This window comes from Planococcus citri, chromosome 4 (assembly GCF_950023065.1).
Source record: "Planococcus citri chromosome 4, ihPlaCitr1.1, whole genome shotgun sequence".
NCBI classification, from domain to species: Eukaryota; Metazoa; Arthropoda; class Insecta; order Hemiptera; family Pseudococcidae; genus Planococcus; species Planococcus citri.
In genome coordinates, this window is record NC_088680.1 from 594,545 (window position 1) to 617,098 (window position 22,554).

The 22,554-nt window shown below is 36.9% G+C and overlaps 1 protein-coding gene across 4 annotated transcripts in view; it reads right to left on the bottom strand.

Annotated features, from left to right (window-relative positions):
- Positions 1 to 470: 470 nt before the first annotated feature.
- The window catches only part of LOC135842242 (uncharacterized), a 154,153-nt gene continuing 132,069 nt past the window's right edge, over positions 471 to 22,554 (bottom strand). For all 4 annotated transcript variants that reach the window (XM_065359597.1, XM_065359596.1, XM_065359598.1 and 1 more), the window contains 14 exons: positions 16,644 to 16,745; positions 16,410 to 16,538; positions 12,550 to 12,700; positions 12,017 to 12,192; positions 11,006 to 11,226; positions 10,074 to 10,221; positions 9,703 to 9,961; positions 9,404 to 9,602; positions 9,159 to 9,304; positions 6,810 to 6,936; positions 5,297 to 6,713; positions 5,035 to 5,185; positions 4,820 to 4,940; positions 471 to 800 (listed from right to left, as the gene is read on the bottom strand). In XM_065359597.1, coding sequence (XP_065215669.1) covers positions 4,835 to 4,940; positions 5,035 to 5,185; positions 5,297 to 6,713; positions 6,810 to 6,936; positions 9,159 to 9,304; positions 9,404 to 9,602; positions 9,703 to 9,961; positions 10,074 to 10,221; positions 11,006 to 11,226; positions 12,017 to 12,192; positions 12,550 to 12,700; positions 16,410 to 16,538; positions 16,644 to 16,745 — 3,332 coding nt within the window. In that variant the 3' untranslated portion in view covers positions 471 to 800; positions 4,820 to 4,834. The remainder of the gene's footprint in view (positions 801 to 4,819; positions 4,941 to 5,034; positions 5,186 to 5,296; positions 6,714 to 6,809; positions 6,937 to 9,158; positions 9,305 to 9,403; positions 9,603 to 9,702; positions 9,962 to 10,073; positions 10,222 to 11,005; positions 11,227 to 12,016; positions 12,193 to 12,549; positions 12,701 to 16,409; positions 16,539 to 16,643; positions 16,746 to 22,554) is intronic.

Sequence of the window (22,554 nt, forward strand, 5' to 3'; positions counted from 1 at the left end):
CCATACAAACAATAGGTAAATACATAGTTACATACATCCTTTTGTAAGTTTTGTTGTTGTGGTCGGATGATACCGCCATGAAAGTAGTTTACAAATGCAAGTTTCACAAAGGAAGTACAACACCTGCTCCTACCCTTGACTGATAATAGCCCAAACAATTAAGTGCAATAAAATCTAAAGGAACCAGAACACCTGCTGCTACCCTTAATAAAGTGGATAACCAAACAAACAATAGGTAAGTATACCCTTTTATTGTTGTGTTGAATGATACCGCCATGAAAGCTGTTTATTTCTATTCAATTTTTTCCCCTGCAATAACCAAATTCATTTCAGAGAATTTTCTTTACATTCCAAAAAAAAAAATCACACCTTGCCTAATAAATCAAGCAACAAGACAAATCTCTTATCAGTGCACCACATGTCCTCAATGGATGATTTTATATGAAGAATTTTGAGATATGTACCAGAGATACTTTAAATATTATTTATTCGTTATGTAAATGTATAAATGAGACAGATGCAAACGGATACCTACATTTGTACCATCTTAACGAATAATTAATAATAGATCAGTACAAAATACGTATAATCAATGGTAATAAAATAATAAACAATTAAACATATGACACGAAATAAAGGCGGAATTCGATGTAGTTAAAAATGAGATCAGCAATACGTATTCCGATGACTCGATTTTCTTCCTACTTCTCTTATTAGGTTCATGAAAATTAAAATGGCAACGACCTGTTTCGATTCAAAAATCGATGAAACGCCTCCAAATTCAATTCATCCGAACAACACTGAAAAGAAAAGTGCATAAATTACTCATTTTATCATTTTATGTGAATTAAAGAATACAAAAAAATATAACAACGTTGTCGTTAGTTATTTTTTGGCTGAAGATACAACTAGTTTAGAAAAAATAGTGAAGAGAAAAGCTGTAAATGTATGGATATGTTTTTCGCCTTCAAATCAATAATTAAATACTACCGATAAACCCTAACATTTTTTTCAAATTTTTGAATTGAGAAAAATTCCACTGAACAATTTTAAAAAGAGAAACAATGCGTTTTTTTGTTTTCCAAAACATTGATACCAGCAATTAACAAAAAGATATTACAAGTACCACAAATTACCAGCAGTTTATCAAAAGTCACCAGTAATTTACAAGTTATTTGTAATTTACAAAAAATTATCCGTTATGTACCAAAATCAAAAATTACCTGTACTTTACCATCATTTAATACCAAAGATTACCAATACTCATTGTAATTTACTGAAGTTTACCAGAAATTTCCCGAAAGCAACTAAAAATAACCTGTCATCTACCAGTACCCATGATTGATGATTTACCAAAATTTACCAGATATCTGTAATTTACCAGAAATTACCCAAAATTTACCGTTATGTACCAGAGACCCTAACTTGTAATTTACCCATAATTCACCATTACTTACCAGAGATTATCGATACCCATGATTTACTAAAATTTACCAGATATTATCTGTAATTTACCAAAAAATACCCAAAATTTACCATTATTCACCAGAGATTTCCCATACCAATAATTTACCAAAATTCACCAGAAATTTTTCATAAATTACACAGAATTTTACTTCATTTGCCAGAGATTACCCAAAATTTACCATTACTTACCAAAGATTACCCATACCAATAATTTACCAAAAATTACGAGAAATTACCCAAAATTGACCATTTTTTACCAGAGATTACTAATAGATTACTAAAATTTACCCAAAATTTACCATTACTTACCTTACCATATATGTATTACCCACACCAATAATTTACCAAAAATTACTAGAAATTACCCAAAATTCATCACTTTTTACCAGAGATTACCCGTATTAATAATTTACTAAAATTTACCCAAAATTTACCATTATTAATCAGAGATTGGACAAAATTTACCATTATTTGCCAGAAATTAACTATACCAATAATTTACCAAAATTCGCCTGAAATTCATCAAAAGTTAGTAGATAAATTACCCAGAATTTACCATTATGTAGACGATTACCCTTTTCCCCATAATTTACCAAAATTTACCAAATATACCTACCAGAGATTACCCAAAATTTAGCATTACTTACCAAAGATTACCCACAACAATAATTTACCAAAAATTACGAGAAATTACCCAAAATTTACGATTATTTACATATTTACCAGAGATTACCCAAAATTTACCATTACTTACCAAAGATTACCCATTTACCCACACCAATAATTTACCAAAAATTATGAAAAATTACTTAAAATTCACCATTCTTTACCAGAGATTACTCATACTAATAATTTACTAACGTTTATCCAAAATTTACCATTATTTACCACAGATTACCCAAAGTTTACTTACAATTATTTACCATATATCACCCACACCAATAACTTACCAAAAATTACGAGAAATTACCCAAAATTAACCATTATTTACCAGAGATTACCCTATTCCTCATAATTTACCAAAAATTACCAGATATACCATTATTTACCAGAGATTACCCAAAATTTACCATTGCTTACCAAAAATTACCCACACTAATAATTTACCAAAAATTACGAGAAATTACCCAAAATTTACTTTTTTTAATTTTTTTACCGGAGATTACCCATACTTGTACCCATATTAATAGGTAATTTACTAAATTTCACCCAAAATTTACCAGAGATTAGCCAAAATTTACAATTATTTGCCAGATATTACCCATACCAATAATTTACCAAAATTCACCTAAATTTCATCAAAAATTAGTAAAATACCCAGAATTTACCATTATGTAGACAAGATTATCCTTTTTCCCATAATTTACCAAAATTTACCAAACATACCATTATTTACCAGAAGATTACCCAAAATTTACTATTACTTACCAAGGATTACCCATACTGGCCAAACCAACAATTTATCAAAATTTACTAGAAATTACCCAAAATTTACCTTTTTTTACCAGAGATTACCCAAAATTTACTATTACTTACCAAGGATTACCCATACTGGCCAAACCAACAATTTATCAAAATTTACTAGAAATTACCCAAAATTTACCTTTTTTTACCAGAGATTACCCATACTAATAATTTATTAAAATTTACCAGAAATCACCCAAAATTTACCATCATTCACCAAAGATTACCTGTATCAATAATGTAAATTTACCAGATAGGTGTATCCGTAATTTATCAAAAATTACCCATATTTTACCAAAAAATAACACCCTGTAATTTACCAAAAATTACCAATACCAGTAATTTACCAAATATTACCTGAAATTGAACAAAAATAACCTATAATTTACCAGAAATTACCCATTATTTACCAAAATTTACCAGATAGTACCCATACTTGTAATTTATTAATATTTACCAGACTCCACCAAAATTTACCAGAGATAACCTGTAATGTATCATTATTTACATAAGATCACCTATACCCATAATTTACAAAAATTTACCCGAAATTACCAATAATCTAACAGAATAAACTCGTAATTTATCAAAAATAAAATTACAACAATTTAACAATACGAGCTGGTAATTGACCAAAAATTACTCAAAAATGTACTCAAAATTACCGTTACGTAATTTAATTACTGGTGACCAACTAAAAACTTTACCAGTAATTTAACGAACATGGAAGTTTGGGTAAAAAGTACCAGTAATTTACCAAACTCTAAAAAGTACCAAGAATTATCAAAAATTTGTAATGACTCAAATGAGCGGTAATTTACCTAAAATTTATTTGACAACTGCAACCAACTAAAAATTTAGCAGTAATTTACCAAAAAATATATGTCAAAAATAAGAAAAGAATATCTTGAATTATTACCTTATCTGATCTGAATAAAACTTTACACAAAGGCACTGTCTATATGAGAATATAGAAAGCATACACAATACTAACACAACAACCTCTCTACACAAATATCAAAATCAAACTGCCAACTCTTTACCCAGACCAAATTCACACCCCGATTTTATTTAGAAATTTTAGCCCCTCCCCTCGAAAAGAGGGAAGACATTTCTACCAATAAAAATTTAGGGTGTGGTATAACAGGCAGCTGGTATGAAAATTTGTATGTTTCTGCAGGTGCTGAAGTTAGTTAGTAGGACTACACAGTGGCACATGTGAAATTCCTTATCTTGAATCAGCTACGTGATTCATTTTATAACCACCTGCTGTGAGATTTCGGATCATTTCCAAATTCTTTTATTTTCAAATTTCGTATTTGTTATCGCCTACTAGATACGTGATTTTATTTCTCAACCACCTGCTGTGAAGTTTTCAAAACAAATTCCGAATCCTTATCTTTTTCATCATCTATTTTACAATTTATAACCCTCGCTACGTGATTTATTTTTCAACCACCCGCTGAGAAGCCGACCTGGTTCCCCTTTTTCTTTCTTCTTCTTTTGGGGGAGGGGGGCAAACTTTACACTTTCAATAAACTTTTAATTATCTCATTATCAGTACCTAGCACAAAAGTAGTTTCAATTACAAACTACGTTACCGGTAATTTCACAAAAATTACTAAATAACCGGTACTTTCATCAATAGTTGTCGGTGATCTTTTAAAAATTACCGAATCATCGGTACCTAATTTTCTCAATAAATCAACGTAATGCGAATCAAGATTAACAAAATTTTGGACAGACTTTCGGCGCAAAAAACACATCCATGTTGAATTTGGTTGGATTGGATTGCTAATTTTTCTTTTCAACAGCGCTTAGTAAAAGAAAAAGTCTAAATTCACAGATAGTTAACTATGTAGGCAGTTATACTCGTATTTCTACTCACCAAAAGCTACAATGATCACGGATTAACATTGGACTGGGCATTGAGCAATGAGGATCTGTCGATTTTTTGGTATTCGACTCCGGACCTCGGCTTCAGGGTCGTTACAACCGACTGGTGCAACCTACAATGAAAAAAAAAACAAACAACAACATTGAAAAACTACGACTATACTCGAGGGCGCGCTGGCGACAATAAAAATAGAAGAATACACGTACTTGACAGCTTCGCTAGAATGTACGTCGGCCGAACTGTGCGAAGAAAGCGATAGCGTTTCGATATAATCGCTCATATCGGAAGTTCCGCTGCTGGTACTTCGACAATCCACGTACGGAGTAGATATGGTGGTATCGGCCGGACTCGGGCAATCTGAAAAAAAGCAAAACAAAACCATCCGCAGCAATCAGTTACTCGCTGCTCGAAAAAAAATGAGCCAAAAAGTGAACCTTCACGCAGCTCAGGTGGTAAGAGGACACTGACCTTTACAGCGATCTCGTCTATTCAAACATAACGGCAACTCGGCCTCTGCCGAAGACGATTTGGCAGCCGAAGCGACGTCCTTGTGAAAATGAAACGTTAAATCTCTCAACGGATCGGAGGATTTGGATCTTCGAGGTACGGTGCATCCGTTCTTGCGACAGTGCTGATTGAACGAATGATGCCTTTCGGCAGACGTGGCCGTAGTGAGAGGCATTTCGAAATCCGAGTACTTGAACGAGGCGCTGGAAAATCCCGAATCGTTGGAACTGGACGAGTCTCGATTGGCGTTGGCCGCCTTGTAACCGTTACTGGCGAATCGTCTCAGACCTAGCAATTGGTTACCTTTTCGTCGTCTGAGATTGTCGACCGTGTCGTCGTTCTCTTGACTCGGTTTATCGCTTTCGAGACCTGAATCCGAGTCACCCAACGAAACGTTGGCCGGCGGCGCGTGCGCGTGTCTGCAACTCGGACCGTCGCTCGGCGAGCTGCATTCTAGCGAATTGCTCCGTTTACGAGCGTCCATAATAGCGCCGGTTCTGCCTCCGTTCAACGCGCTAACGCCGGTCGCTTTTAGCGTCGAGTATTTTTCATTAGATGCCGATGCCGGCGACGCCGTCGTCGCCGCAATAGCGATAGCCGCAGCCGAAGAAGCAGTCGTCGATGCGGTCGTAGTAGTCGTCGTCGTACTGTTAGCGGTCGCGGCTGTTGCGGTTGCGACCGCCGCGTACGTAGTCGTTGTCGTAGTGGTGGTGATCATCATCATCATCTTCATCATCATCATCATCGGAGTTACTTTACCCGAAGCGATTCGTCGATCCAACGATAATGTCTCAACCGCCAGGTTTTGGCCACCACCACCACTAACATCCGCTGCCGCCAAATGTCTAGCAGCCGCCGATTTGAGCGGCGACATCGGAACGTAGTTTTCGAAATTGGTCTCGAGCGCCGCGGCGGTACGCTCGACGGCGGCGTTTCTCGGGCGACCAGAGGAGACGCGCGACTGTTCGCATCGGCGGCACGCATCTGTTCGGCAACACGCTCCGACTGTCGACGACGAATTCGCCGGCAAATCTATGTTGAGACTTTCGATGCGACTCGAATCGTTGGTCGTATTTTTCATCAATTCGCCAACGTTTTCGTAGTATCTGAACGAGTTGGTGAATTCTAAATTCATGTAATTCAAGTTGGCTAATCTGTCGTAATTCACCGCTTCGCCGTCGAAGCGAATACTTTCGTAGCAACTGTTGTCGTCTCCGGCGCCGTTTTCACAATTATGGGGCGGCACGACTGCCACTCCGGCAGCTGCTGCTGCCGCTTCTTTGGTAAGTCTATTTTTCAGCTTTTTCGACAAGTCGACTTGAGCGTAAACTGGAGCATTGTTCGCGCCCATCGATCCGATTTTTTCTCCCGGTTTAACCTGCACATAAAACAAAAAGACGTGTTAATCAACCGGTAGACGATCTATTTCCTCAATTACTGGTAATACATAGGAACAGTAGATTTTTATACTCACGTTAGGCCAATGATTTTTACATTGATAATGATGAACTGGTAATTGAAACCAAACGGGTGGACATCTCAGAAGTTCACCGCATAAACATTTGTCGTGAAAGCTCCCATCATCGCCTAGCATCGACAATCTGCAAAATACCAATAAAAAGGAAATAATTACTACATGTAGAATTAACGAAGGCTTCACCCTTTACATGGTTTTTCAAAGAATCTGTCCCCACGGGTTTAAAAAAAAATTATTTACACTGCGGTTTCCTTATTCATAAATAAAAATATCAATTATATCGCAGAATTTATAGTGTTTTGGATCATTTTTATGCTATTTTTTAAGCGAAGCTTTACGATAATTTATGTAAAAATTTGTCTGATTTCGCTGAAATTTTACCTTTTTTTTTTTTTTTTTTTTTTTTTTTGTAATCTTCAGTAAAATTTGCGTAAATTCTCAAGTTTTATTCAACTTGAGAAATTTTTGCAAAATTTAGTTTAATTTTGATATCATTAATCAATGTCTTCTTAATTTTCAGTAATTTTTTCGTTATTTCAGGTACTCTTGCAAGCCTTCCCTCGAATTTTGCAATGTTTCGCACACTTTCAAGTCATATTCAGCTGCTTCGATGACACTTGTTCAAATTTAAAAGAAAATTTGCGATGTTTTGCTCATTTTCAGTGTTTTTTAAAAATTGTACAGCAATTTGTGTAGTGGTGGTTCATTACCATTATTATATTAAACAAATTTAAAAACAATTTTCACGGACAGTCAGTTCGATTTTTTTATGTTTTCATGAATTTTAGGACAAAATTTCAACGACCTTAAAGCCATTTTAATAGTTTTTATGCAACTTATAATTTTGCATTAATTTTTTGAACTTTTTGCAAACTTTTAGTCATTTTCCAACAGCGTTCTCAAAATTTCAACACTTATAAAAATTTTAGAAAAATTCTGTCACATTTTTTTTTTTTTTGTCAAGTATTTAATCAATTTCATTCCAATTTTACTGATTTCAATGAAACTTTTTAGTTTCTTGTAATACTTTATGTTATTTTGTCACAACTTTCCGGGGTTTTCGCGTATTTTTCATTTTTTATCATTTTTTTTTTTTTTTTTACAATTTCACAGCATTTTTATCAATTTGTATGGTAAATTTGAAGGATTTAAAATATTGTCTCAAATTTTTTGAATTTTCGAGCAATTATTTTCATATTTAAAATTTTTTCAGTAGAATTTTGTTTTTAATTTTGCAATATTGTACCTTAAGCACTTGTTTTAGTCAACTTTATATACATACGTATATGTAATGTAATAATGTAATATGTATAGCTGTTTTTGTGCCATTTTAAAACTACATGTATCAAGCTATTTTTGCATTAATTTGGTCAATTTTTTCATAGATAATAATCAGGTTACCTAGATAATGTAATTTTGATTGTTTTAATGATGGTTTAAAAAAAAACTGCTTCAATTTCCTACCATGTTCTGGAATATTTCAATTTTCAATTTATTTTCACGGAATTTATGCATTCTTAGAGAAATTTTTTCTACTTTTCTACAATTTTTTATCAAGCGTTGATCGTTTTCAACGATTTTTCAAACAGTTAAACAAATTTAAGAATAATTTTTGCAGCGCTCTCATCGATTATTTCGTTTTTTTATCATTTTGGCAAACATTTTATCGATTTAGATGCTATTTTAATATTTTTTATTATACTTTTCGTAATTCTGCTTCAATTTTCCGGAATTTTCGAGCGTTATTGTCATTTTTTGAGATATTTTTTGCTGATTTTTTTTTTCAAATTTTCAAATTTTAAATTATTTTTAGAGCTACTACATTTTTAAAAAATTCAAAACCGATTTTTGCAACACTCCGTTCAACTTTTTCGTACTTTTAACAATTTTGCAGTAAATTTCAATGATTTTGTAACTTTTGAGTTTTTTTTAAAACGTAATTTCTTCAAATTTTACAATATTTTTGAAAGTACGTCATAATTATACAATTTTAATAAATTTCAACGATGTTGAACGTATTTTTTTTACAATTTTAGCTCGTATTTTATCAATTTTTAAATAATTTTGATGATTTACACGGTAATTCTTTCGTTTTTGGCAAAGCTCATTTATTTAGCCAAAATTTCATTTCCTTTAATGCCGAGTTCATGATAAATTATTTGTAATTTAAAATAATAATAATAATAATAATAATTGGAAAAACTGTTTAAAAAACTTGAAAATATTCGTTGGTTGAACTTTTTTTGAGAAGTGCTCAACGAGTCAATTAAATTTTTTATAAACGCGATTGTCATTCTTCGTTCAACGCAAAAAATATTTGTCAATAATAGACAAAGACATACGTACCTCGTTTTAGCAGCACATAAGCAATCGTCGTATACGTGATGAATGACCGAAGGAGGTACATCGTAATTCGAATACGACTCGTTGACAGCTCGTTTAATATTTCTAGGCGTATCGTAAAATTGACTAGCATTTGGACACGTATTTTGCTGAAAATTGAGAACAAATAAAACGGTTACTTATCGAGTTATGTACATTACCAGGTAACTCGGTGAAATTACAGAGAGATCTTTAGAATGCGCACTTACTTTACATAAATTATGAGTAATTTCATTCTGATTCTTCGGAGGCGAATCGTAATCGTAATCGTGATCTTTGCACGTTTGAGGCTTGACATTCTCATCATTATCGACATCATTTGGCAAAGGCATCGGGGCTTTATTAATCTTCTTTTCGTGAGGCACCAAATTTCGGTACTTTTGCGGCTTTGGTGGACGTCTAGGAGCGCTACAACAAAAAAAAAAAACGTCAAATGAATGCGTATTGCGTACATGGTGCAGATTTCCGAAATACTCCGGCCATTTACTATAGGTACTCAGTTACTCACTTGCACGGAAGTGTGGCGTTGGAAAATGCGAAATTCTTGGGCGGCGGAGAAGAGTGAGGTGCCAGGCAAGTCGAGTTTTTCGATATATTTTCCATGGACGAGTGCGAATGCGAACAACACGAATGGTCTTCCGAGTATTCGGTACGTCCGCCGCTCGATGATCGATCGCTGTATTTGCTTTTATGCGACACGGACGCAGCGTACGACGTGTTACATCGGCAGTTTAATTCGTCGGCTAGCTCTTCTTCTCGCATTCCGTCTAAATATGTACAAGTATGTAGCATGCGAAATACTCGTAATAATAAAAATTATATCGATCGATGACGCAACAGAATATGAATGTATAGGTACTTAGGTATACAAATACGTACATAGTTTAGAATCGTCGTTGGACCAAGGATTGAAATTCATCGAACCTGGAGTATTGGCTGCAGTCGAACATCTCGATATCAGACCCAATTTACCCACACAACTGACGCATCGTCCCATTAGCTGATTTTCCAGTCCCCAATTGCAAACCTATAGCAACAAAATAACACAGTAGATTAACCAACCACAACTCATCACACAGAAGAGTTACAGTTACAACTTTTGAACAATTTTGTCAAAAATCGAGACTATCCTGACAATGTCGACATAAAAATAGTAATTTTTATGGGCAACTTTGAAAAAAACGCCTCTTTTTTTATAAACATTAAGTAAGTACGATTTCTTAACAATTTAAAAAAAAATAGAATCCGATTTTATTGAAAAAGAGTGAGACTTTTCGACAATTTTTGTATTAAAACTAGGACTTTTCAACAATTTTGGAGAAAAATGAGATTCACATTTTTGTCAAAAAGCAAGACATTCGGGTACGTATTTAATTTTGGCAAAAATGAAAAAAACAAAACTTTTATTTGCCATTATTTTTGGAGAAAAAAATAGGACTTGGGAAAGCTAAGGCAAAAATCAATACTTCCTGGAATCCATGGATGTTAGGCAAAAGAGCAGAAACTCCCCAGCAATATTCACAAAAAATGAGACTCTTTGATAATCTTGACAAAAATTAGATGTTTTTTACAATTTTTTTTTTTTTGCAAAAAAAACAGGAGGGACTTTTACAGCCATTAAGGCAAAAATCCGCATTTTTCGAATGTTCGAAGGAAAGATCAGGACACACCAGCAAAAAACAAAGATTAAATTAAAAACAAAAGTTTTAAATTTCCTGATTTTAGTGTGAAAATTTCAACTTTTCCTGACATTTCCATTAGTTGCTGTTATCGGTTTCGCTGGGTTTCCAGACTGAATTCCGTTTTATTACCTTTCCATTTTGCGAATCGATCGGGAAATCGGCCAGCGAAGAAGTATCAGCATGCCCATAACGATCTACTTGCGTGTCGATAGAGGGCCACCTTCGGACATCGTGATCACCGACTCCAATTACGCTTCCATCGTTGATGTTCTCGTTGACCATCTCCGACGTCATTCGATGAGATTCATTCTTCAGCGTTAAACTTTTGCGAGGACTTTCGCATTCGGCAACTGCAACATTAAACACGCACGCGTTATTGAATGACGAGATTGTATGAAGAGATATGACGAGGATGCGACTTGCGAGCATATTTCTTCGCTATGCAAAGGGCTCTTTGGTCAAGAGGATACGACGGAGAAAGATATTCGACCGAGGACCGTGGCTCGAGTTCGGGTCGTAGAGCAAAAACAATAGGCCGAGGAAAAAAGCAATTAAAAAAACTGCCGAGAAGTAGGTACATCTACATGGTTGTCAACGCCTGCTCGTTTTTGCGAAACTAGCATCGTGAATATTCTATTTTTCCTCGGGCTATACTGGCACTGGCACAGCCGAGCTGGGTTCCCTTCACGTTCACGTTTACGTTTACGCAATGGCTATCGTAGCGGAAACATCGCAACTCTCTGCGGACACTGCCACCACCACTACCACCAAGTCCACTTACACTTTAGCTTAGCTGAAGAATATATGTACTAATTCCAAGTACCTGCGCCATTGCCAGCTACAGCTTACAGCGCGTATTTTTACGAAACGATTTTCATAAAGCAAGACCTCGCAAATACAGGCACATCGCACATACACACGAAACAAAGTGATGGGAATTGGGGTGGAGGAAAGAAAAGTTAACAAATTTTGCCTTTTCCTTAAGACTGTTGTTAACGTACGCGTATCTACTCGTATTTGGGGCGCGGTTTGCAGGTTTACAAAAAGAAGACGAAGAAAGTTTCCTTTCAACTTATTTGCAGCAGTCGCCAATTTCGAGCTTTCGAGGGCGCGTTGGCGTTTCAACATACTCGTATGTACCTGTTAGATTCTTGAGCAAAGGCCTTTTACAAGTTTTCAATTTGCCGTCGGCTGCCAGCTGTACGTGATGAGTGATCTCTTCGGCTTGATCGGTTAGAAACACGTAAAGTCCTTCTCCGCGACCGCATAGTGAACCGCCTTCGAAGCAGAACCTTCCATCCACAACGCCAAAACGTCTACAAAAAGTACGAATACGAGTATTTAGTATACACATACACAATTACACACACGTAAACGTATCTCTATCTATGCTCGCAAGTCTAACGTAAGCGAAAAGAATTTTATTCTCGACACGATTTTTCAATTAGAAAACCGCTAACGTTACGCTGCGCTCTGCGTTTCATACTTCACTTCAACTTGAACACATCCTCTCACACACATACTTAACTTACCTACGAAGAGTATATTTATCAAGTTTTAAAAAACTTGAGAATAATTTGCAAGATTACACAAAATTAAAAAAAAAATATATACATGTACAATACTATGAAGGTATATATGTACATGTACATTAGATGTGTATAAATACGTACCGTAAATGTTTGATTTCCCAATTGCCGACTAATTTCGGAGGCACTCCTATTGTTAAACAGAATCGATGTTCTTGAATGTGTAATTTGGCCGGACCAGCGCTCAATTTTGCCTTCGGCGGACTAGACGATATCTGGATTAAGTACTGTTCATCTGAAACGCACAACAATCATCGTTGCTGTTAACATTCTCGTCATTAATCCAGCATAAATTACGAACGAATTTCAACTTCAACACGCATAGCAGGCATGAAATCCACTATTTAATTTTTTTAGTGACTTTAGTGACTGAAAAATAGCAAAAAAGTGACCAAAATTTTGAGAAATGAGAGCAAAGTATATTTACATATGTTAGTCAGGGAGCCCGCATAAGGATCTATTGCACCCCCCCCCCCCGGTAGATCCTCCCGGACAACTTTCTAGTTTTTTTTTTCTTAAAGGGAACATTTTTAGCCCTCAAAAAAACCCACGCTATGGAAGAAACAAAACAGGCTGAAGATCGCTACCTGGAATGTGTGAGGAATAAATGGAAAAGAAGAGGAGCTGGAATACATCTTGATGCAGAGAAACATCGACATAGCTGTTATCACAGAAACCAAGAAAAAGGGCAGCTGCACCGATGAACAAGGAGAATTCACCCGAGTATATGTTGGAGTAGGAAAAGCTGAACGTGCCAGAGCAGGGATTATGATTTATACCCGGAACAAACTCAAAGACAACATCCAGGCATATAGAATATGGAATGAAAGACAAATCGAGATAAATCTGAAATTTGGGAACCAAGATATTTCAGTGATTGGCGTATATGCTCCAGAGGAAGGCAAAGAGGAGGAAAGTGACGAGTTATACAAACAGCTCCAAAAGACCATCAACAAGATGAACCAAAAACGTAGCATTTTTGTAATAGGAGACCTCAATGCAAGAACAGGGTCAAGTGAAAACGACAAAGTGGTAGGAAGACAAGGAGAAATCACAGTAAACAAGAATGGGAAAAGGCTGCTTGACATTTCAAGCTACAACTTCACAATTATGAACGGGTTCTACAAACATAAGAAATAGCATAAAATCACATGGGCAGCTAGAGACCAAGAGTCAATAATCGATTATGTGGTGGCAAACAGCCATGCCAAGAAGACAATGTTAGACGTGTGGGTAAGTATGGAATGAGAATTTTGTCATCAAAAACAAAGGTGATGGCCTTCGAGAGGAAAGAGCCAATACGCAGTAAAATCGTTGTAAATGGACTGCCAGTGGAACAAGTTAAAAGCTTTAAACATCGCGGATGTGAGCTGTCACATGAAGGAGAAGTTGACGCACAACTTAAGATCGGTAAATTCCTGAGAGTAAGTGGAACTATAAACTGAGCCATACCTCCAAGAAAAGTCGGAGCTGAAACTAGAATAAGAATCTACAATACGCTGGCAAGACCAATGCTGCTATATGGAAGTGAAACATGGACAAAGAGAAAGGATATAAAAAGCAGAGTAACCGCAGCGGAAATGAGATTCATGCGAGCCACAGCAGGATATACTAGACGAGATAGGAAAAGGAACGAAGACATCCTGAAGGAGCTAGGAGCAGAGCCAATCACTAGACGAGTGAAAGATTACAGAAAGAAATGGCGAAAACACGTTGACAGAATGCCTGATGAACGGTCCCCTCAAAAAGTCATAGAGTACACTCCAACTGGCAGGAGGAGTAGAGGAAGACCGAAGAAAGGACTTTATGATACATCGCCGAGCAATTCTTCTACATTTTCCCAGATGGGCTGAACAGCTCACCGGGTCAAAGTTCAATGATGATGATGATGATGATGATGATGTCCTCAAAAAAAAAAGTGGCCCTACTTACAAAATGGCGGCCATTTTAATTGACAGGGCGTTCCAACACAGGACTTGCACAAAATTTTTAAACCGTACGAAAGTAGATCAAAAGATCAGGCAAAAATGTCACCTGTCAAAATTTCAAGTGCTAAAGTGCCTTTTTCGACTTTAGGTAAATTTTTGAAAATCAGGCCAAAAATGAGGGAAAAAATCAAAAACTTACCAAATTGACCAAGAAAGCTGAAATTTGGGATATACCTTACCCTAGTTTTGACACGCCAAATCGATTGGAAACTGTTTCAACCCGTTTGAGCAGTTCTGGAGCCTCCAGCAGATTTTTGAAACTCGAAATGGAGATGGAAAGCCGATATTCATTCCGCAAACTAATTTCGATACGCCACAAAGTCGACTGCAGGTGGATTTCAAGTCGTTTTGGAGCTTCCAGCGACTTTTTGAAAATTACTGGAGCCTGCAGTAGATTTTTGAAACTTGAACTTTCCCAAAATTTCATCAATGAAGATGGAAAGCCGAAATTCATTCTGTAAACTAATTTCAATACGCTACGAAGTCGACTGCATGGTGGATTTAAAGTCGTTTTGGAGCTTCTAGTGATTTTTTGAAAGGTTGTTATTTCCAAAAAGTAGCTGGAAGCTTCAAAACCATTTGAAACCACTACGCAGTCGACTTTAGTTCGCGAAGTAAATTTCAGCTTGCTAACTACATACATTTGATAAAATGTTGTGGGAATTTCAATTTTTTAAAAATCTGACACCAGTAATTTTCAAAAAGTCGCTGGAGGCTCCAAAACAACTTGAAATGCGCCAGCAGTCGACTTCGTAGCGTATTGAAATTAATTCGCAGAATGAATTTCAGCTTTCCATCTCCATAATTTCCCAAAAATCTGCTGGAAGCTCCAGAACTGCTCAAAACGGGTTGAAACATGCAGTTTGCGATCGATTTGGCGTGTCGAAATTAGGCCATATCCCAAATTTCAGCTTTCTTGGTCAATTTGGTAAAATTGTGATTTTTCCACCTCTTTTTTGAGCTAAATTTAATTTTCAAAAATTCACCAAAAATCGAAAAAGTCACTTTAGCAAATGAAATTATGACAGGTGATAAATTTTTGCCTGATCTTTCGATCTACCTTTGTCCGGTTTCGAAAATATTGGCTCTATCCAATCACATCCTCTTACATTTTCAATGTTGAACAGTTGATTTTCAATTTTTTTTTCTAAATGATGATTCTGAAGGATTTTTCTGAAAAATATTGATTATTTCCTAAAATTTAGCACTTTTTCTTTTTTACACGACAAATCTTTAAAAAAAGTAACCTTGGCCATTTTCGCCAAAATAGTGACAAAAGTGACTTGCAAGTGAAATAGTGACTAAATCACTTTTCAAGTGACCGAATTTCATGCCTGATGGCATAAATGATATAATTACTACGAAAGAGTAGACATTTTTCACCGAAATTTCATCATTTTTCGTCAATTTTCAAGAATGAATGCTTTTTCAACAGGTACAGCAATTCTACCTACGTACTACTTTTTCAGGCATTTTTGGCAATTATCATTTAAAATTATGTACATGACTTTATGTTAATTCACATACAGACTTTTTACTGCTTTTACGCATGTTATTAAATCATATTAACCGAATTGCTCAACTTTTCACACCAGATTCTGCCCGTATTTTTCATGCTAATTAGCCAGATGAAATTTAGAAGGGGTGAGTTCAAAACAAAAATATTGAATAGTTAATTTTAAATGTTCAAAAACGATGCTTTCATACTTGACAAAAAATTTGAACTGATCTATTGCGAGAATGATACTGGTGTAATAATCAATATTCATGCAATTACAAACACCCCCCCCCCCATCCAAAAAAAGAATAATTCTGAAATCTAAACTCCAAAATTATTTTTTTCGTGTTTTTTTTTAGCCTCTTGGCAGTTTTTGCTTTTGAAAATCAAATTCAAAAAGAGAATAAAACTTGTCGGTGTCTCCATTCGATAATAAATGACAACTTTGACGAACATACCTTCTCCTAAATGCGTGTAAATCTTGACTTGCCACTGGATGAGACGTTCTCTCGTATCAAATGCCAACACAACGGTCAAATCGTGACAGATGATCGCCACCGTATTCGATTCCTTATCCAATGTGAACCCTAAGATATGAAATTTCACATAAGGGTAAACCATGGAATAAAATTGTAAATTGACCGAGTACCTACTCGTACATATAAAATAGAATAATACATAAATCCTCCTACCTGTTTCCAAGCCGAGGAAATGCTGCAGCGATAGCGAAGCTTTGGTCAAACCTTGCTTGTATCGGTCACGACTGTCACGATACAACTGCAAGTGAAGACAATCTGAAACAAAATAAGCAAAAACCAAACGATCAACGAACGTGCAAAAATACGAGAAAAAACACCAATCATGCAGATTTTGTAAATCATTAACATTTGATTATACATAGCAACCAACCGAATAGAATTCATTCGATAATACGATGAGTATAAGCTGGCGCCGACGGAGGAGGATGGTGGCTGACGGCTCAGCGTTTACACCTAACGTAAGTTTATCGTATACGAGTACAAACTAAATCCTATCAAATTCTCATTTCAACTCACGTAACTGGACCGTACAACCGTACTCGTAGTGCGGCCGAATAGGCGTGAATTAACTGCCAAATGTACGCATCGCGACAGCTTTTTAAAGTAGGTACCTTTGCCTTTTTGCGCTTCACCCTAAACCTCCCTCTGACTTCTCTCTGGCTCGCGCTCATACCAATACCATTCAATTTGCTATCATTATATGTATCTAGCCGACATTAATTCGCAATCGCAATCGCAATAGCCTCTCTATATGCCTAGTATACTCGTATTATGCATTCGTATTTCGTGTCTGTCTACCGTCTCCCATTTTATACTCGTAGAATAGGTAGGTAGGTACCTATATTCGTATTTCGTATGTATTCGTATACGCGCTATTGCTGACTGTTTCAATTCGGATTGTAAATTGCAGCAATGTGCAGGTATCGAAAAATTCGTACCAAACCAATCGTACTCGCAGATATTTGCGAAATGGTTTTTACCAGATAATTTATTACTTCAAACCTTTGGCAAGACTGATGAATGAAATTTCGAAAAATTCCAATTTTAGAATTTAATCAAATCCAAAGCGAAAAAACCATATTGAATAATTTACTGGCGAACGAATTGATTCGTATAAGTAAATCGTTTGCGAACGAAACGATTCATTTAATTACTTTATTCTGAATCATTCACGCGAACGAGTTGAATAGTTTTTGGTGAATTATTCGCGAACGAATTGATTCGTTAGAGTGACTCATTCGTGAACGAATCGATTCATTCGATTAATTTTTGATGAATCGTTCACGAACGAATTGAATAATTTTATTTTTAGTGAATTATTCGCGAACGAATCGATTCATTCGATTAATTTTTGGGTAAATCATTCACGAACGAGTTGAATAGTTTTTGGTGAATCATTCGCGAACGAATTGTATGTACTTAATGTACTACTTATCACCATCGTATAAACAAAACAACAATAGCCTACGTTTTCTGAAATGGTGGGGTGACTTGGCACACAAATTCATTAAAAATTGAATTTCTCAGAAACGGTCGAACCAATTTTGATCAAATATTGAAATTTCACAACTAGACTGCTATAGCCTGACATTTCTCCATCAACATCAATCCATCATGTTCCAAAATCTCAAAGCTCTCAAGTTTATCGAGCGCCAGCATTTTTTTTCCAACATTTTTTAAAGCTCAATAGATCACTCCTCGGTCCAACTTTCACTATCGCAACAAGGACAGCAAATACTCAACAAAAAGTCGGTAAAAGGCAACTCTAGTCAAGTCCAACAAACGAGTAAGTTTTATCGTAGTTTTCGATTCAAATTTTCAAATTGCCAATTGCATTTAAAATTTACAAACACCGAAGCGTTACAGTCAAATTAGGAATTACGTCAATTCGAACGAGTAAGTCCATACATATTTATGATGAGCCATATACATACGACCACGTTATACACGATATAAAGGAAAAGGGCTGGGAAGGGGGGGGTGGCTGTGAGAGCCACCAGACCAAAAATGATTGTCGATAGAGCGAAAAAAAAAAGGCAAACCCGAACCGGGGCTGTGGCTGTGTCGCGTCGCGATCTTGTCAAAATTGAACGTAACGTTGCGTGACGAGAAACGAAAACTACGTACTCGTACTCGTAGGAAACTACAGCAAGCTCACGGTGTGGGGTGGGATGGGGTGGGTGATATGGTGGTATGCATTGTGTATGCAATAAATATAAAGCTATCGCCGTCATGACGTATTTCTATACGTACAAAATACAAATGTACACCGGAATGCAGGATTGCAGGATCGCAGGGGCTGGTTTTTGCGGCGAGGCTTTTTTTTTTCCTTTCCTGTTCTCGCCGTTTTCCATTAATTACGACAACGTTGACGATCGTACTATGTAGGTACGAATATGTATACATACAGTTCGACAATGGTAAAATTTACGCGATATTTTCGATTAGAAATGGCAATGTTAAAACGGGTGAGGGGGCGGGGGCCACGCCAGACCGTAAAGAAATGAGCCCAGGCGTCGCGTCGCACCACGTACCATTTATTCTCGTATAGTTTTGCACATTTCACGAACGATTAATTTCGCATAAAAGCTTCTTCCTCCCGCACTCGACGCACAGTCGGGTGCTTGATTATCAATTGTTATACTTGGCCGAATCACTGCGCCGCGCCGCGCTGCTGTGCGCTATGGCTAAATTAACGCGTACCTAAAACTTGCACTATGTACCTTTTAGCTTTTTGAAGCCAGCTCGTTTGGTATACGAGATCTACGGTCACAGAGGGGCGAGAGCAGGGGCAGCAAAAACAACGTATTTTGGTTTTCTCATCGCCCATCGGTTGATACTTATTCGTTGGTGTCATTAGCTAGAGGGTGCATTTTTAAGAAAATTTAGCTACGTCTTCTCGCAGCCAAGAAGAATAACAGTAGATATTGCTATGAATTTTTGACAATTTTTAATCTTCAGAAAATTTCGCCTGTACATTCTCAAGATGCCCGAGGCGTGCCTTTTTGGCAACTTGGATTTTTAGACCCCCTTCTAGTCCTCTCAAGTAACAATACGGTAGACTTTTCTGCAGTTTCCAACATTCGTCATCGATAGAGCTCCAAACGACGTTCACCTAGACTTTTTTTTAAAAATTTGACGAAAAGGCGAGACTTCTGGATTTTTTTTTTGCGAAAAAGCGACAATTTTCAGAAAGAAACGAGACCATTTGGCAATTTTGAATGCAGGCAGCCTGGAAGCTTTCAAATTTCTCACCTAGTAGGTCTAAAGTGAAATACGAGCCTCGAGCGAGTACTTGGCACGATTACTGACAAGTGCACAATTCACTTTCGCATTCGCAGCAACGCGACAAAAACAAACACTCGACTTTGCATATTGCTTCGCCATACATACGTACATATACACGACCTTATCCTTAATGATGATCGTTAATTAATCCAGCTTCGAATAGGCGCACCCGCACCCGCACATACGAGTATACGAGTGCATTTAAAGAGACGCAGGCAGACAGCTGCATAAAAGTTGTCAAGTGTGCGAAAGCTTTTTAGCGATACACCGTAATAATTTCGATAGAGGTAGGTACGAGTGAAGGTGGAAGAAACGAAGCGCACTTGAAGCGTCCCTTATTAAACAGCAAACAGCTCTTCGTTTGCTGCTCTCGCACTTGTGCTGTGCCCTGTGCCGGTGCACCTCTACCTAATAGTCAGACCTACGACCTACGGTTGTCGTTTTCGCAATTAGTCGCAGTCGCAGTCCTAGTCGCCGTTGCCTTAAACTTTTCCTGCTTTTTCGACCGATTCCCCTCCGCTCTCCGTAATTTCAAATCTCTTCGTATCAACGAACCCTTTCGCTGCGCGTCCTTAAACGAAGCTTTTAAGCTGTTTCCTCTTTCTTTCGACGAGACGCGACGACTAATTCCTTTCCAACTGCCAAGTATCTCCTATCTCCTATCTGCGCTACCTGCTACATCTATACACAGCACCTTACCCATCTACGAGTACAAGCTACCACCACTAGCAGCTTGATGATGAATTGATGATACAAATGTGTACACATCACTCATTCGCGCATTTAAAACAATACCAATTATCTACCAACAATTTATTCCCCATCTGCAGGTTCACGTCTTCGAATCACTAGATACTTACATATTCAATGTTGCGCGAATAATTCAGAAAAATCATCAAAAATTAAAATAAAAGATTCATAAAAATAAAAAAAATGGACGAAACTTCGCAAGAATTAAAATAGCAAAATAAAAAAATGACCTTAAAACCGCGAAAGTTGGCCAAATTTTCATAAAACTCATAAAAAAAATGGCAGAAAATTAAATAAAGTTACGCTAAGAGAAGGTAGGAGATTAAAACAGGGGATCAGCTGCCATTTTCAAAATTTGGTCATCTGATCAGTCTTAGGGTCCTTTTCATCTAATTCAACCCCCGGTCGAAATCTAGCACGAAATACTCGAAATATCATAAAAATTTCTCAAGTCATCACACAGGAACGAACCGAAGTGTTTTCTCGGGGAAGGGGGGGGGGGGACAAAAATCGCTAAAAATGCCAACTCTTATCACCGAAATTTCCAACATTCAAAATTCGCACTTTGAGAAGTAAAAAAAACAAAATGATATTTATTATGTGAGGATACCAGTTGTAAAAATTAATTATGAAATTTCCTATTTTTTGTAGGTAGTCAATTTTTCAAAATGTTTGAAAAATTTCACTCAGGTCGTCAGTGAGCATTTTCAAGCAGTTCTAAACAGTTGGAAATTCTTATCAAAGTTTAATGATGCATTTTATCAATTTATCCAGTTGTTTTTCATTTTGTTATCCGGAAGTTGGTAAAATGTCAACATTGCCAACTTCCGTCAAAGAACACAAATTTGCCAACTTTTCTAATTTTCTTATAGCCGCCCAAAGGGGCAAGCTGCCCCTCTCCCCCTTGGATTTCATTCCTGCCAACATAAACATCCGATTTTGTAGATTGAAAATGACGCAGCGACATGCGACGGTTTATATTTACCTATTCGTCTACTTATTGATTTCAACAATCCTATCAACACGTCGCGCTCGCCTCTTCCCTTTACGAGTAAAATTTACAAAATTTATCAATTACCTTAGAAGCCTACGGTATGGTACGGTACGATGCTTTGAAAACATCGCTTTTGATGTTTATCTCTCGTACTCGCAATACCTACGAGTAACATCTATCCGAGAATCACTTAAGAACGACACGAGACAAGGGCAAAAAAAAAGCAAAAAATAGGTTTGAAAGAGAATTGAAAAAAAAACAAAGCTCGAATGGGACCGATCGCATATCAAAGAGCGAGAGCAAAAAACGCGTCATAAATTACCAAAGTCGGCTTTAAACGACTTTTGCAAAGGTCTTATTTTTTGCTTAGCTTTTTATTGGCGCAGACAAACGCACACGCACGCACACACACACGTGTCGAACGCGTATAAGAAATCGTCTTCTTTTCCCTTTTGTGTATTTCGCTTTCGCGTTTATTTTATAGCATAACGCGACTGTATATTATTTTTATGGGAATTTTCGAATTTTCCATGTTACTCGGTACGACGACGATTTTGTTGTAGGTCTACGACTCTATACGTAAGTATAGTAATAGCAAAACCAACGCTAACGCATTCGAAGCGAGCTGCTTTATCGAGTCGCCTGCTGCCTGCTGCTTGCTGCCTTCAAACACCGCCACCAACAACCTCATACTCGTCGTCGTCGTCATACTCACGCTTCTTACTCGTACTTCTTTGCTCCTTCTACCGCATTAAGACCACCTATATTTGTAAGTAGGCCTATATTAGCGTTAACAAAATTACATTACATCGTCTTTTCGATATACTCGACGAGTCGACGTGTACATATACTACCACCAGTACGAGTATATAAGCCGCTTTTCGCTGAAACTTTAAATACGTTTATGCTTTACTGACGACGACAGCAGCAGTTGAGGGAGCGGCACGGTGGTGGAGGCTGCGACGCCGACGACGACGGCCTAAGGCCCATGCCCTACGCACGTGCGAGCTAGACTATCCAATACCCACCCTA